At 47.6% G+C, this 13,720-nt stretch overlaps 1 protein-coding gene and 1 pseudogene across 4 annotated transcripts; both read left to right on the top strand.

Annotated features, from left to right (window-relative positions):
- Nucleotides 1-1,995: 1,995 nt before the first annotated feature.
- Nucleotides 1,996-8,873, top strand: LOC308559025 (saoe class I histocompatibility antigen, A alpha chain-like). 3 transcript variants are annotated; one of them, XM_081141176.1, is made up of 8 exons: nucleotides 1,996-2,130; nucleotides 2,386-2,664; nucleotides 2,825-3,100; nucleotides 3,705-3,980; nucleotides 4,093-4,212; nucleotides 4,652-4,684; nucleotides 4,999-5,412; nucleotides 5,552-8,873. In XM_081141176.1, exons 1-7 carry the CDS (start codon nucleotides 2,067-2,069, stop codon nucleotides 5,025-5,027), a joined length of 1,077 nt encoding a protein of 358 aa, XP_080997302.1. In that variant the 5' UTR covers nucleotides 1,996-2,066; the 3' UTR covers nucleotides 5,028-5,412; nucleotides 5,552-8,873. The 3 variants fall into 3 exon arrangements, with proteins under 3 accessions (XP_080997302.1, XP_080997301.1, XP_080997303.1); XM_081141175.1 differs by having other exon boundaries at nucleotides 5,549-8,873; XM_081141177.1 differs by lacking the exon at nucleotides 4,652-4,684 and having other exon boundaries at nucleotides 5,549-8,873.
- LOC308559026 (ATP synthase F(0) complex subunit B1, mitochondrial pseudogene) lies at nucleotides 6,871-8,873 on the top strand (annotated as a pseudogene). The gene has a single exon. The product of its transcript is annotated as an ATP synthase F(0) complex subunit B1, mitochondrial pseudogene (transcript).
- Nucleotides 8,874-13,720: the final 4,847 nt, after the last annotated feature.

Here is a 13,720-nt window from a genome sequence, read left to right as displayed (position 1 = left end):
TATTCAAACTACAGAAGAGAAATTACCATCCAATAAGAATATATCCAGCAAAGTTATCCTTTAGATAGGAAGAAGAAATAAAGACTTTTCCAGAAATACAGAAGCTGAGGGAATTTACCACCAGTAGATCACCACTGTAGGAAACACTCATTGAGATTTGATGAATCTTCCACCTCTCTGCTCCCTCTCTTGCAGGTGTTTCCTCTAATAATATCTGGGATGGTTAACACTGTATTGGTGCCCGGCCAGGCGTGGCTCAGCGGTTGAACATTGACCAAGGAGCCAGGAGACCAGAGTTCAATTCTGGGTCAGTGCACATGCTGGGATGGTTAACACTGTATTGGTGCCCGGCCAGGCGTGGCTCAGCGGTTGACCATCGACCAAGGGGCCAGGAGACCGGGGTTCAATTCTGGGTCAGTGCACATGCCCAGGTTGCGGGCTAGGCAGCCGATCAATGACTCTCTCATCATTGATGTTTCTCTCTCCCCCTCCTTTCCTCTCTCTGAAATCAATAAAGATATGTTTTTTTTAAAAAAAATACTGTATTGGTGTCTGCTCCTCAGAGACCCTCACTAACACAAGTGGTATCAGGAGTGGTCCCCGATCACAGGCAACAGAAAAGTGCACAGCATTTTTTCCACTGGAATAAATTGATGAACTGACATGTACGGTAGTTACATCTAATAAAATCTTTCCTAATATTTTTGTATTTTTTATTTTATGATTTTATGTATGCAATTAAATTTTTTTCTTTCCCTTTTATATTTACTATCTTAACCATTTTATTTATTTATTTATGTATTTTATAATTGTATTGACTTCAGACAGATGAATGGAGGGGGAGAGAGATAGAAACATCAGTGATGAGCAAGTCATTGATCTGCTGTCTCCTACATGCCCCCTGCTGGGAATCTAACAAGCAACTCAGGCATGTGCCCTGATCCGGAATGTATGGAACCCGAATCTCCTGGATCATAGGTCCATGCTCAATTGTTGGGCCACAGCAGCTGGGATTTGAAATTAAATTTTAAATACAATTGTCATTCATTCATTCAACAACAATTAATTTAAGGTCTACTATGTGCCAGAAACAGCTTCATGATTCCCCACCCTGCTCTAGAGGCCTCCCATAGTGAGATGGAGCAACTGGAGTGTTTTTAGAGAAGAAATGACACAATTGGACTCATATGGTCAGGATTGCTGACCCCTGTGGGGAGAACAGTCCCTGGGTGGCTGCTGAGGGGGTGGTGCAAATGCCACCCACAATCAAGAGTGAGAGGGTGAGAGAGACAAAGGGGCTAAGAGGCCTGAAGGGTGAGACAGAGAAGTGCTGGAGAAGCAGGGGAGAGGGAAAGAATGAAGGTGGAGATTCTAAAGCAGTGGAACTGTCAGATTTAAATATGTTTTATGGATCTAGAGTCAATATATCGACAGAGCCTGCTAGGGTGTTCTTTGCATTTGGTACTTAATACATTCTTTGGAGCTCCCTAAAAACTAATTGCCACCTTATGTTCATCAATTTAAAAAATGCATCCTGGTAAAATATGCACACTGCTTAGGTATGAATAATTTATAAAACAGGCAATGCAAGCCCCTGGCGAAGGGCATTTGTCCACATTGAATTCTTGTAACTTTGAGGATGTACTTGCTACTGTTGAACTGCACAGTAACCACCTGCTTCCCTGGCTTCTTTGTGTTGACCATGTGGAGGACTCACACAGACAGACTCCAGGCTGTGGAATGAGGCTCCTTTTACAATGTGACAATCCAGAATCACACTTATACAGTGTGGGAAGCAGAGATTAGCAGCTTGTAACTCTGGCTGCAGTGCTCTGACAAAGTTTAGAAACTCTGTATATGAAAGGTCTAAAAGCACTCACTTTAGCTTCCTGTTCAGGCTTCAGGCGGTTGGGTGTCTCTCTCCCAGAACCATTTTCTCCTGCACACAGATGACAGCCCACCGCTCTCACTCCCATTGGTGTCTGGCTTCCACAGAAGCCAATCAGCGTCACCGCCGCTCCCGTCCTGTCCCCGAGTCTCAGTCTCTCTTTCGGAGGCTTTGGGTCATGAGGCCCCCAACCCTCCTCTTGCTGCTCTGGCCGACCCTGGTTAGGAGCCAGCCCTGGGCGGGTGAGTGCGGGGTCGGGAGGGGCCGGCCTCTGCGGGGAGGAGCGACGGGACCCGGCGGGGGCGCAGGACCCCGGGGAAGGCGCGTCTCCACCACACCGCTGCCACCCTGCCCTGTCCCAATCCCTCCCTTCTCTGTGCATTCGCCCCTTTTCCGTCTCCCGGGCCCCCTGACCCTTCCCCTCTGGTCCCACCCACCGCGGCCCCAGGTCCCGCGCGGGGAGGAGGGTCCCCGGTCTCAGCCCGCCTTCCCCCCAGGCTCCCACTCCCTGGTCTACTTCCACACCGCCGTGTCCCGGCCGGGCCGCGGGGAGCCCCGGTACCTCGAAGTCGGCTACGTGGACGACACGCAGTTCGAGCGGTTCGACAGCGACTCCAGGAGCCAGAGGGCGGAGCCGCGGGCGGGGTGGATGGAGCTGGTGGAGCTGGAGGAGCCCGGCTACTGGGAGCTGAGCACCCGGAACGCGCGGGCCTCGGCGCGGGCGTCCCGCGTGAACCTGCAGACGTTCATCGACTACTACAACCAGAGCCGCGACGGTGAGCCACCGACGGCCGGGGGCGCCCCGAGTCCGGGCCCGAGCTCCGCCCCGGAGCGGGGGCACCTGCCCAGCCCCCCACCCGGGAGGCGCCCGCGGGGCCTGTGGCCAGTTGCACTTTCAGTTTTGGCTTAATCCCGGGGTTTCGGGGGCGGGGTCAGGGTCTCATACCTTCCAGGCCATGTGGGGCTGTGAAATGGGACCGGATGGGCGCCTCCTTCTTGGTTATTTCCAACAAGCCTACGACGGCACCGACTACATCGCGCTGAACGATGACCTGCGCTCCTGGACCTCCGCCGACCGGGCGGCGCAGATCACCCAGCGCAAGTGGGAGGCGGCGGGCGAGGCTGATGCCATCAGGAGCCGACTGCAGGGCTTGTGCCTGCAGATGCTCCGGAGATTCCTGGAAATGGGGAACGAGACTCTGCAGCGCGCGGGTACCAGGGGCCAAGGGGCCTCCCTCAGCTCCCCTCGGCCTGGGCTTCCTGCGGGGAGACGGGAAATGGGATCGGGTCAGGTACCCCTGCTTTGAGTCAGAAGACTGAGTCCACCTGGGTTTTCAGATCCAGGACCAGAAGTGACTCCCACCCTTCTCTCAGGCACAGTTAGGGGTGCAGTCTCTCCTGGAGTGGAGGGGAGACCAACCACCCTGAAATAACCCATCGGTTCCCCTTGACCCTGGCAGTGGCTCTGGGACCCACGGGGGACTTGTCTCTCAGGCCCTGTTCGCAGCCCCTCACCCAGTGCATCTGAGGTCTGACGCTGACTTTTCTCACTCACTTGGCCTGCACACAGGTCAGGACCAGAATTTGTTTCTCCCCCTCAGAGAATTCCCTTCTACCGGGGGCTGTCACTCTGATTCTAGAACTTTCCAAAGACTAGGAGATCATCCCCAGATGCCTATGTCCAGGCAGGTGTCTGGGTTGTGGGATCCCTTCCCCCACCCCAGTTGTCCTGTCCATTCTCAAGATGATCACATCGGTGCTGCTGAGTGTCCCCTGACAATGCAAAGCTCCTGAATTTTCTCACCCTTCTCTTTAGACCCGCCAAAGACACATGTGACCCACCACCCCATCTCTGACAATAAGGTCATCCTGAAGTGCTGGGCCCTCGGCTTCTACCCTGCGGAGATCACCTTGACCTGGCTGCGTGATGGGGAGGACCAGTCCCAGGACATGGAGGTTGTGGAGACCAGGCCTGCAGGGGATGGGACCTTCCAGAAGTGGGCGGCTGTGGCAGTGCCCACTGGAGAGGAGCAGAGTTACACCTGCCATGTGCGGCACGAGGGGCTGCCCGAGCCTGTGACCCTGAGTTGGGGTAAGGAGGGGACATGGACACAGAGCTCTTCTCGGGGAAGTGCTGGAGGACTTCCCCAGGGTTGAGGCTGAGGCCTGGGGATCAGGGCCCTCACCTCCCCTTCCCTTCCCAGAGCCAGCTCCTCAGGCCACCATCCCCAATGTGGTCATCATTGTTGTCCTGTTCTTCCTTGGGGCTGTGATCTGTGGAACTGTGGCTGCTGCAGCTGTGATGTTCAGGAGGAAGCGCTCAGGTAGGCAAGGACTGGGGTCTGAGTTTCTTGTCCCAGTGGGGGTTTCCAGCCCAGGTAGAAGTGTGCTCTGCTTCATTAATGGCAAGTGCCATCCCCACATGTGTGAGGGCCCAGCCTGGGGCACTGTGTGCTAACACTTACTCTTTAGTAAGGCACGTGTGAAAATGAGGGACACATTTATGACCTTGATGATTCTAGTGATGGGGACCTGGTTCCCAACAGTCCCGGGTCAGAGTGGAAAGTCCCTGCTGAGGACAGACCTCCAGGAGGGCAGTTGGTCCAGTCCCTGCACATATATTTTCCTCAGGTTTCCTGATCCTGCCCTGGGTCTGTAGTCACAGTTCTGGAAGCTTCTCTGGGGTCCAGGACTAGAAGTTCCTTTAGGACCTCCTGACCCTGCCTCGTCCCTGTTTTCTCACAGGATGTTTTCTTCCCACAGGTGGAAAAAGAGAGATTTATGCACTGGCTGCCAGTGAGTATGGAGGGGGGTGACCCCTGAGACCCTGTGACAGTGCAGATGGGAGCCCAAGGGAGACCTAACCCACTCATAGTTCCTCCTTTAGTCTCCTTTCCTAGAGACCACATACTCTTTTGTTCTACCCCAGGCTCTGATTTACATCTCAGGGCTTCTATAGGTGCGACCCCTATGTGAGGAGGGGTTGGGGCAAAGGGGACAGGATTGGGTGATGGATTCTTTGGGAAATATTGAGCATGTGGTGGGCTGTTGAGAATGTCACCACTTACAGCCACTGACCTGAATTTGTTCACGATTACTTTCTTCCACAGCGTTAGGCATGTGCCTTGTGAGGGACTGAGTGATGCGAGATTTGTTCCCACTCCCATTTTGTGACTCAAGAACCTCTGCAAAGATCACCTGAGTGTGTGTGTGCTCCTGTCAGCATAATGTGAGGCGGTGGGAAGCTGGCCCACCCCTGCCCCCCACGCCCCTCCCCACACTTTTCTGTCCAGCAGAGGCGAGGCTGGGCCCTCCCCATCCCAGTCTTCACTTCGTGGTGACTGAGCTGCAGCTTCTTACTGCTTTATGGAACTAAAGGTCTGGAGGGGAATTTGTTTTTTCACTTCTTGCCATGAAGGGCTTATGGATTAATTAAAGGACAATATCCTAAAATTTGGGACAAAATAAATGGAAGAACCAAAAACTCCAGAACCTGTGTGTTTGCTGTGCTGAGTCTGTTGCAGGTGGGTACAGGAGAGGCTGTGAGGACTGGGCACGGTCAGGGCCTGTGGCCAGTCAGTGCCCAATGCATCATGGGCTTTGACCTGCTCACTCCTCAGCTGGGTCATCCTCTCTGTTTCTTTCTCTTTGTCCCTTCAGTAGAACCTTGTCCCGCCAGGGCCTGTGACCACAAGGACTCAGACATCACCAGGCCTTGTAAATAGTCTATTGAAGAACATCTCCAGGCCTGTGGACAGTAAGGGCGTAGTTTGGCCGCGTCAGCCTGTCATTGACCACACAAGTCCCAGGCACTCCCTGCACACAGGAGTCTGCTATCAAGAGATGAATTTTAGCCCAGCCAGGCGTGGTTCAGCAGTTGAGCATCCACCTAGGATCCAGATCTCAGTTTGATTCCCAGTCAGGGCACATGCCCGGGTTGCGGGCTCGATCCCCAGTCAGGGGCGTGCAGGAGGCAGCTGATCAATGGCTCCCTCATCATTGATGTTTCTATCTCTCTCCCTCTCCCTCTTTCTGAAATCAATAAAGATATATATATTTTAAATCAGTGAGATATCACCTCACACCTGCCAGAATGGTTACCATCAATAAATTAACAAACAACAAGTGCTGACAATGATACGGAGAAAAGGGAGCCTTAGTGCACTGTTGGGGGGAATGCAAAACTGTGCAGCCACTCTAGAAAACAGTATAGAGTTGTCTCAAAAAATTAAAAATGGAGCTGCCTTTTGAGCCTGTGATCCCACTTTTGGGAACATATCTGAAGAATCTCGAAATATCAATTTGAAAGAATATATTCACCCCTATGTTCTTAGCAGCATTATTTACAATAGCCAAGATCTAGAAACAACCCAAGTGCCCATCAGCAGGTGAGTGGATAAAAAAGCTGTGGCACATTTACACAGTGGAATACTACGTGGCCATAAAAAAAAGGAAATCTTACCTTTTGTGACAGCATGGATGGACCTGGAGATTATTATACTGAGTGAAATAAGCCAGTCAAAGAAAGAGACAAGTATCATATAGTCTCACTTATAAGTAGATCTAATGAACAAAATAAGCTGATAAACAAAATAGAAACAGAGGCATGGACACATGGAACAAACTGACAGCTGTCAGAGGAGAGGGGGAAAGGGAGGACTGGATGAAAGAAGATGAAAGGATTAGCCAAAGAACATATATGGATAGCCCATGGACACCAAAAACAGTGTGGTGATGGCCAAAGGGAAGGGGGGTGGGGCTGGGTGGAAGCAGGCATTGGGGTGAAGATGGGAACATCTGTAAAAAAGGAGGGGGGTTGCAGACCTAACCGTTGTAGATTATTTTGAACACACTGCCTTACTTTATTCCAAACTGTCAGAAAATGCAGGAAGTCAAAGCCTCCCACTATCAAAAAATCTCTCAGGAGATTCCTCCGTGCAGGTCACTGGGACGCCAAGGCCGGGGGCGGGCCCTCGCTGACCATGCTGCCCCGGGGGGGGGGGGTGTTTTCTGCTGAAGCCACAGCAGCCCCCTCTCTGAAGAACGCGGCCCTCCTGGGTCCCGGGGTGCTGCAGGCAACCAGGATCTTTCACGTTGGGCAGCCAAGTCTCGCCCCTGTACCACCTCCTCCTGAATATGGAGGCAAAGTTCATCATGGGCTGATCCCTGAGGAGTTCTTCCAGTTCCTTTATCCTAAAACCGGTGTGACAGGACCCTATGTGCTCGGAACTGGGCTTATCTTATATTTCCCATCTAAAGAAATATGTGTGGTTACTCCAGAAACCATCTCTGCCATATCAACAATAGGGTTGCTTGTCTATCTAGTTAAAAAAATATGGTGCCTCTATTGGGGAATTTGCTGATAAACTCAATGAGCAAAAAATTGCCCAACTAGAAGAAGCGAAACAGGCTCCCATCAAAGGCATCCAAGATGCAATTGCTCTGGAGAAGCCCCAGCAGGCACTGGTTCAAAAGCGTCATTACCTTTTTGATGTCCAGAGGAATAACATCGCTATGGCCTTGGAGGTTACTTACCGGGAACGGCTGCATAGAGTATACAAGGAGGTAAAGAATCGCCTGGACTATCATATCTGGGTGCAGAATACGCTGCGTCGGAAGGGCGGAGAAGCACGTGGTGCAGAGCATCTCTGCACAGCAGGAAAAGGAGACAGTTGCCAAGTGCATTGCAGATCTAAAGCTGCTTGCAAAGAAGGCTCAGGCACGGCCAGTTATGTAAATCATCTGTCCTGATGGAGACAGCTAGAAACACTTGACTGACAAATGGAAACTAGGCTGTGACAAAAGTTTTCTGTATCGCCACCTGCTGGAGTTACAGTTTACCCCACCTAAAATGAAGCTTTTGAGTTGCATCTAGTGAGAGAATTAAAACAGTGTTGGCCAGTGGGGGGAAAAAAATCTCTCAGGAAGCTGATATAAAGACACCAACAAACCAAATATATAAAATAAGATCAAGTCTCTAAAATAAGCTCAGAAAGTGGAACTCCACAGAACAACAAAGCTCCACCTTCTCCCATCAGTCCTACCCAGCTGAGTGATGTGTCTTCCCCACGAGCAGTAACTTCACACCAGTTTCGGGTTGGAATCAGTGTGATTTGCTGAAGTGCCCTTCAAGGTTCAGTTAGTTCTACACGAGAAAACAAAGAAAAACTGAGTGACAATGCTACAGGTGCTGATAGCTTATTGGATACAAGTCCTGAAGCAAACCAACACATTTCTGCCCCATTGCAAGCAAAAGTTGTCCCTTACACAGTAAGGAATTACGAGATAAATGACAGGCCCAAACACCCGAGGAGGCTGAAGCTTGCCTGAGCTCTGGGTCTTACCATTCCATTCAGACTGATTTGGCCCCATCCCTGGGCACACCTGTCCCCCAGATTCCCAAACCTCTCCACCTATCTGAACACATTCCTTGAGAAAATCAACTATCAACAGTGATGTCAGAATTCAGCAACTATGAGAGATCTTGCAGAAGAGATTGGAGAGCTCTGAAACGGAGTGGGAACAGCTGCAAGCCAAGCTCCCATCCAGAAGGACGTAATTGTGTACTTAAACAGTGCTGAGATTTCCGAGAATGGCTCTGACCTCAGCCAGAAACTTCAACTCAGAGCAAGTAGGAGGAGGTCTTGAGCACCAGACCACAGAACCCCTCATTGTCATCTTGTTCCCCAAATACCATCTCTATGTGCTGTAAATGTTTATTATTAGTTATCCTATATTCTCCTATGTAAATGAAGTGTGTCTCTCCCTATTTTACTTTTTACCCAATACCAGAGATTTCCCCACTTTGCTTTCTCCCACCCCCTTAACCTACCACCAATGGATTTCACATAATCCCTTCTCCTCTGGTTCTACTGTATGAAATAAGCTGCGAAACTGCAATTCTCCGGAGCATTTTCTCAATTTGTTGAGATTCTGCTTCCTGGCAATTGTCTTTAATTTGGTTCAAATAAACTTAGAAATTCTCTATAGGTTTAGATGTTTCTTACATTGACATTAACTTGGCACAGTCGACAGGATTCCAAAGAAGCCCACCCAGGACCACCCTGTGTACCTGTACCTGTTGCTGGGTACAAGCAAGGGCTCACTGTGACCCACCAGCTACTTGCTTTGCATGGGGTGAATTTGGATGAGTCTTTCTTGGAATTCCTGACCTTCCTGTTTTAAGGTAGGAGGCCTTGACTTTATATGAGCTGTTCTTACAGAAAATAATTGTGTAATTTTGATAGATATTGATAAATCACCTTCCATAGGGGTTTCTGAAACTGAGGGATTGAATGACTTGGATTACATTTAGTTTTAAATCCTAGTTCTAGAAATAATCTCTCTCTCTGTCTATACCCCTCAGAGAACTAGCCTTTCGCATGGATAATCAGTAACCCCAGAGGCAGCAGAAGGCAGTTGCTGCACCTAATGGTCACAGGGTTCAGATCTCTGGCAGGCTAACAGGAACACCTTGACCTAAGTTCAGTTCTTGTGCCCTAAAGTGGAACCATTCCCTACCTACTTTCCCAAGAGACTGGGCAAAGAAATGCTGGGGAAAAACCTCAGAGATGTCTTCAAGACCTGAAGTAATGATTCATTACCCTTACCTCACCTCCAACCAATCAGCTCCCAGCACGACCCTGAATCCCTAACCCACAGAGTCCTGTGATTTTCCCTAGAGAATCTGTGAAGCACATGCCATTGAGGAATTCAGCTTTTGAGTACTAGCTTCCTGTTCTCCTGGATGGAGCCATTCATCATAAATGAGCCAATGTTTCTCTGCTGCAATTCTTGGTGTGTAGTGTTTGGCTCTACTGGTGCCAGGCAGACAAACTCTTTCTGTTTGGTAACATTTTCTACAATTTTTTTTCTTTTAAAGAGCTCTATTAAGGTATAATTTGCAATCATAAACTTCACTTGTTTTAAGTTTATAGTTCAATGAATTTTAATCAACCACCCTGTGGTATAGTAAAATAATAAATGTGATCTTTGTCCCTGTGTTTCTGGCACAAAGCTTGGGAATTGGGAATTTCTTGAGTGATAGGAGTGTCTTTTGTTATTCATTACAAGTCCCTTTGGATGGTACCTGAGTTTATGCTAATGAGGTGGCTTTGGGCAGGGTCCCTAGGGAGCTTCTGGAGGGAGCCTGGTTTCCAGAAAAGCCAGCATGTGATTAAAAAGTTGGAACTTTGAGCCTCACCCCCTGATCTCACGGGGAAGGGAAAGAAGTAAAGATTGGGTTCAATCAGTCATGCCTACATAACACACACACCCGCCCTGTAAAGACCCTTGAAAATGAGACTCAGAGAGTCTCCTGGTTGGTGGAGTCTGCAGGGAGAGTACTGGGAGGGTGGTGCACCCAGAGAGAGCCTGGAAGCTCTGTGTCCCTCTGCTCCTATACCTTTCCCAATTCACCTCTTACTTTTGGCTGTTCCCAAGTTGCATCATTTATAATAAAACCTTAATTGTAAGTATAACATTTTCATTGAGTTCTGTGGGATGTTTTAGCGAATTACTGACCCTGAGGGGGGTCAGAACTCCCTAGTTTGTAGGCAGCTGTAGGCAGAGGTGCAGGCAGGTTGGGGCTACCTGAGACCTACGGCTGGCATCTGAGGTAGGCTTGTGGAGCTGAGTCCTTAACTTACGGGTCTGTGCTAACTTTGGAATTGAATTGTTGGAAACCCAGTTGGTATCAGAGAATTGGTGTCAGACAGCATGAGGGGTCTTGGTGGGGTGATAAAATCCCACGCCTTTTACCTCTCCACTCACCTGGCCTCCTTGCAGCATTTAACACCACTGACCATTTTTCATTCCTAAAACCCTCCACTCTTGGTTTCTGGGAACTCATCTTCCACTCTTCATTCTCCCTCTGACCTTATCTCCCCAGGCTCCTTCATCGGCTCTGCCCTGTCTTTTTCAGTCCAGAATCGTTATCCAGGTATCTTTTTCTGGGCTTGTTCTCCAGTGCATTGATAACTTCTAAATTTACATCCCAATCTAGGTCTTTTTCCTAGGCTGAATGACCACAATCCATCCACTTTTTGGACATTTCCCTACTAATACATCAAACTCAACACATTAAAATGAAACTTCATTTCTTCACATTTTCTTTCCATGTTCTCTGTTGCAAATCTGTTCTTCTTCATGTATTACTGGTCCAGCCAGACACCTCTTGGAGTTGGGCGTCTCTGTCTGTGACTTACCACTCATTGAAGGCATCCTATTGGGTACAGCCCAAACTAGAGGAATTGCTTCTTGTAAAAAATGTTAAAAAGAAAATGCAGATGCAAATGAAGAAGACTTAGTTAGTCATGGACTGAAGTACACAGGAAACTGCTCTACGGTAGACAAAAAAAATTATGTTGGACAATGATTATGCAAAGTCTGAAAGGGTTTACTGTGAAAGACCCAGATGGTTTTCCTAGAAGATGTAAGTAAGACTAGTGTGGAAACTGGAGGCTTCCTATGCACTTATATTTCATTATAGCTATGATTTCTGAAGGATGACTGTGTGATCACAGCACTAAGTACTTTATATACATTATCTCATAGATGCTCACAACAACTTTGTAATCTAAGTGCTATTTCCTCCATTGTGGGGGAGGGTAAGGTGAGGACATTCTGGCTTAGCGAGGTTGTTATTTGCCCAAGGACACATAACTGGTAAATTCTTTCCTTCTTCTTCTTCTTCTTCTTCTTCTTCTTCTTCTTCTTCTTCTTCTTCTTCTTCTTCTTCTTCTTCTTCTTCTTCTTTCTTCTAGTGATTTTAGAGAGAGAGAAGAATGGTTTGGGGGGGAGAAACATTGATTTGTTGTTCCACTTATTTATGCATTGATTGATTCTTGTATGTGCCTGGATCGGAGATTGAACCCAAAACCTTGGCGTATCAGGATGATGCTCTAACCAACTAAGCATCCAGCCAGGATCACATAACTTGTAAATTCTATAGCTTGAGTTCAAATATAGAAAGGCTGACTCCCGAAACCTGTGAGACCTCTTTTGCCGCAAAGGCAGTCCAAAAAGTTATCTAAAAATGCCATTTCCCTCTGAGTTTTTCAGGCTGGGCCAAAAAATTCTTTGTAAGGGTCTTAACATTTTTATTTTCTTTTATTATAAAATCATGATTCATACTGTTGGAGCCGCTTGGCATTAAATTCTTTCTTGTATACTATTAAATGAAATAAGTAAGGTGCAGAACAGCAGAACAGCAAAAATATGTATATGTCTAAAAATAAGTACCTGTTTTAGGATATCTGCTTTTTATCATGGAATTCTGGAGAAAAGAATGGGATCAGGTTGGGGAGAGTCTTTTCACGCCTCATTTTGTACAGTTCTGTACAGATTAAATTTATAAGTGAATTAAGTGGGTGGGAAGATCACAGTCCATGTTTTTGTTTGTTTTTAATACCTCATTGGATTGAAAGGTCAAATTAATATTCTTTTTTTAATTGTTTTTTTATCTTTATTGATTTCAGAGAGAGAAAAGGAGAGGGAGAGAGAGACAGAAACATCAATGATGAGTCATTGATCAAGCCCGCAACCCGGGCATGTGCCCTGACCTGGAATCGAACCTCGATCTCCTGGATCCTGGGTCGACACTCAACCACTGAGCCAGGCCTGGCAGGGCAATATTCATTATTTTAAACACTATTTTCTAGAAGTTGCTCTTGAAGGTTTTTCTACAAACAGCCTTTAGATAGACAGAAAGGATAAAGAGGGTGGAAAGAATTTCATGATTAAGTCTCCTTACCTCAGGCTTCCAATCAAGTGTCATTTAAATGAATGATCTGCATATCACCCTTTACCTTAAAAATTACTGAATGCTCCCAGAGTACCCAAACAAGGATCTTTGTTTTTGAGCCAAACCCATTTGTATTTGGAGGCCAAGTCAACTTGCTTTGAAAATTATATGTAATAGTTTGAACAATAAAGATACATTTAAAAAGAAAAAGAAAATTCAGAGGCTATTGATTATAGTATTTCAACACTGAAAAACAATATGGCCCTGGCACATGCCTATTAAGTGCCTTTTCATCCTTTGTGCATATGAAAGAGAGACTCCTTGGTCCTATTTTCTTAAAAGCAGACTTGCAACTTTATAAAGGTATTTCACATGAATACTTCATTCCAGCTAAATTTACATTGGAAGTTTAAAAATTTGAAGATCAAATACCTCACATAACAAAAATAATGTTTTCTTGATTCAAAAAAAAAACAAAACAAAACCGTGTAAGCCCCTTACTCCTTGGTAATGAGACATTTCACTAAACCACACCAGAAAATAAGTTTCATTTGTATGTAGTCCTGTTGCAAATTGAATACTTTCTAATAGGTTTTCTGAATATTAAATTTCAAGCTTTATCCGTCAAAGGGTACAGTGCATAAGAATCCCCTTGAGTAGGAAGTAGAGGTCAGATTTAAACAGTAAAATAAAAGCACAAACCCAAAACCTATCAAATGTCCACTACACTTCCCTAGGAAGGGACATTGTTTTAAAAAATATGTTTTTAATGATTTCAGAGAGGGAGATGGAAAGAGAGAAACACCAATCATGAGTCCCTGATCAGCCGCCTCCTGCACGCCCCCTGCTGGCGACCCAGCTCGCAGCCCGGCCATGCGCCCCGCGGGGGAATCGAACCAGGGAATCCAACCGGGATCGCCTGGATCGCCTGGATCCTAGGTCGATGCTCATCCGCTGAGCCACGGCAGCCGGGCAGGAAGGGACGTTCTCCCTGAGCCCTGCAGGAGGAGAGGCTAAGCGGGTGAGGGAGGGAGCCGTGGGACGGACTCCGCGTCCTGTCTGAAGTCCCTCCCCGGAGGGAACGCTGC

Source organism: Miniopterus schreibersii (genome assembly GCF_964146895.1).
Source record: "Miniopterus schreibersii genome assembly, chromosome: 6".
NCBI lineage: Eukaryota > Metazoa > Chordata > Mammalia > Chiroptera > Miniopteridae > Miniopterus > Miniopterus schreibersii.
Note: the sequence above shows the minus strand (reverse complement) of the source record. Positions and strands in the feature narration are given on the sequence as shown.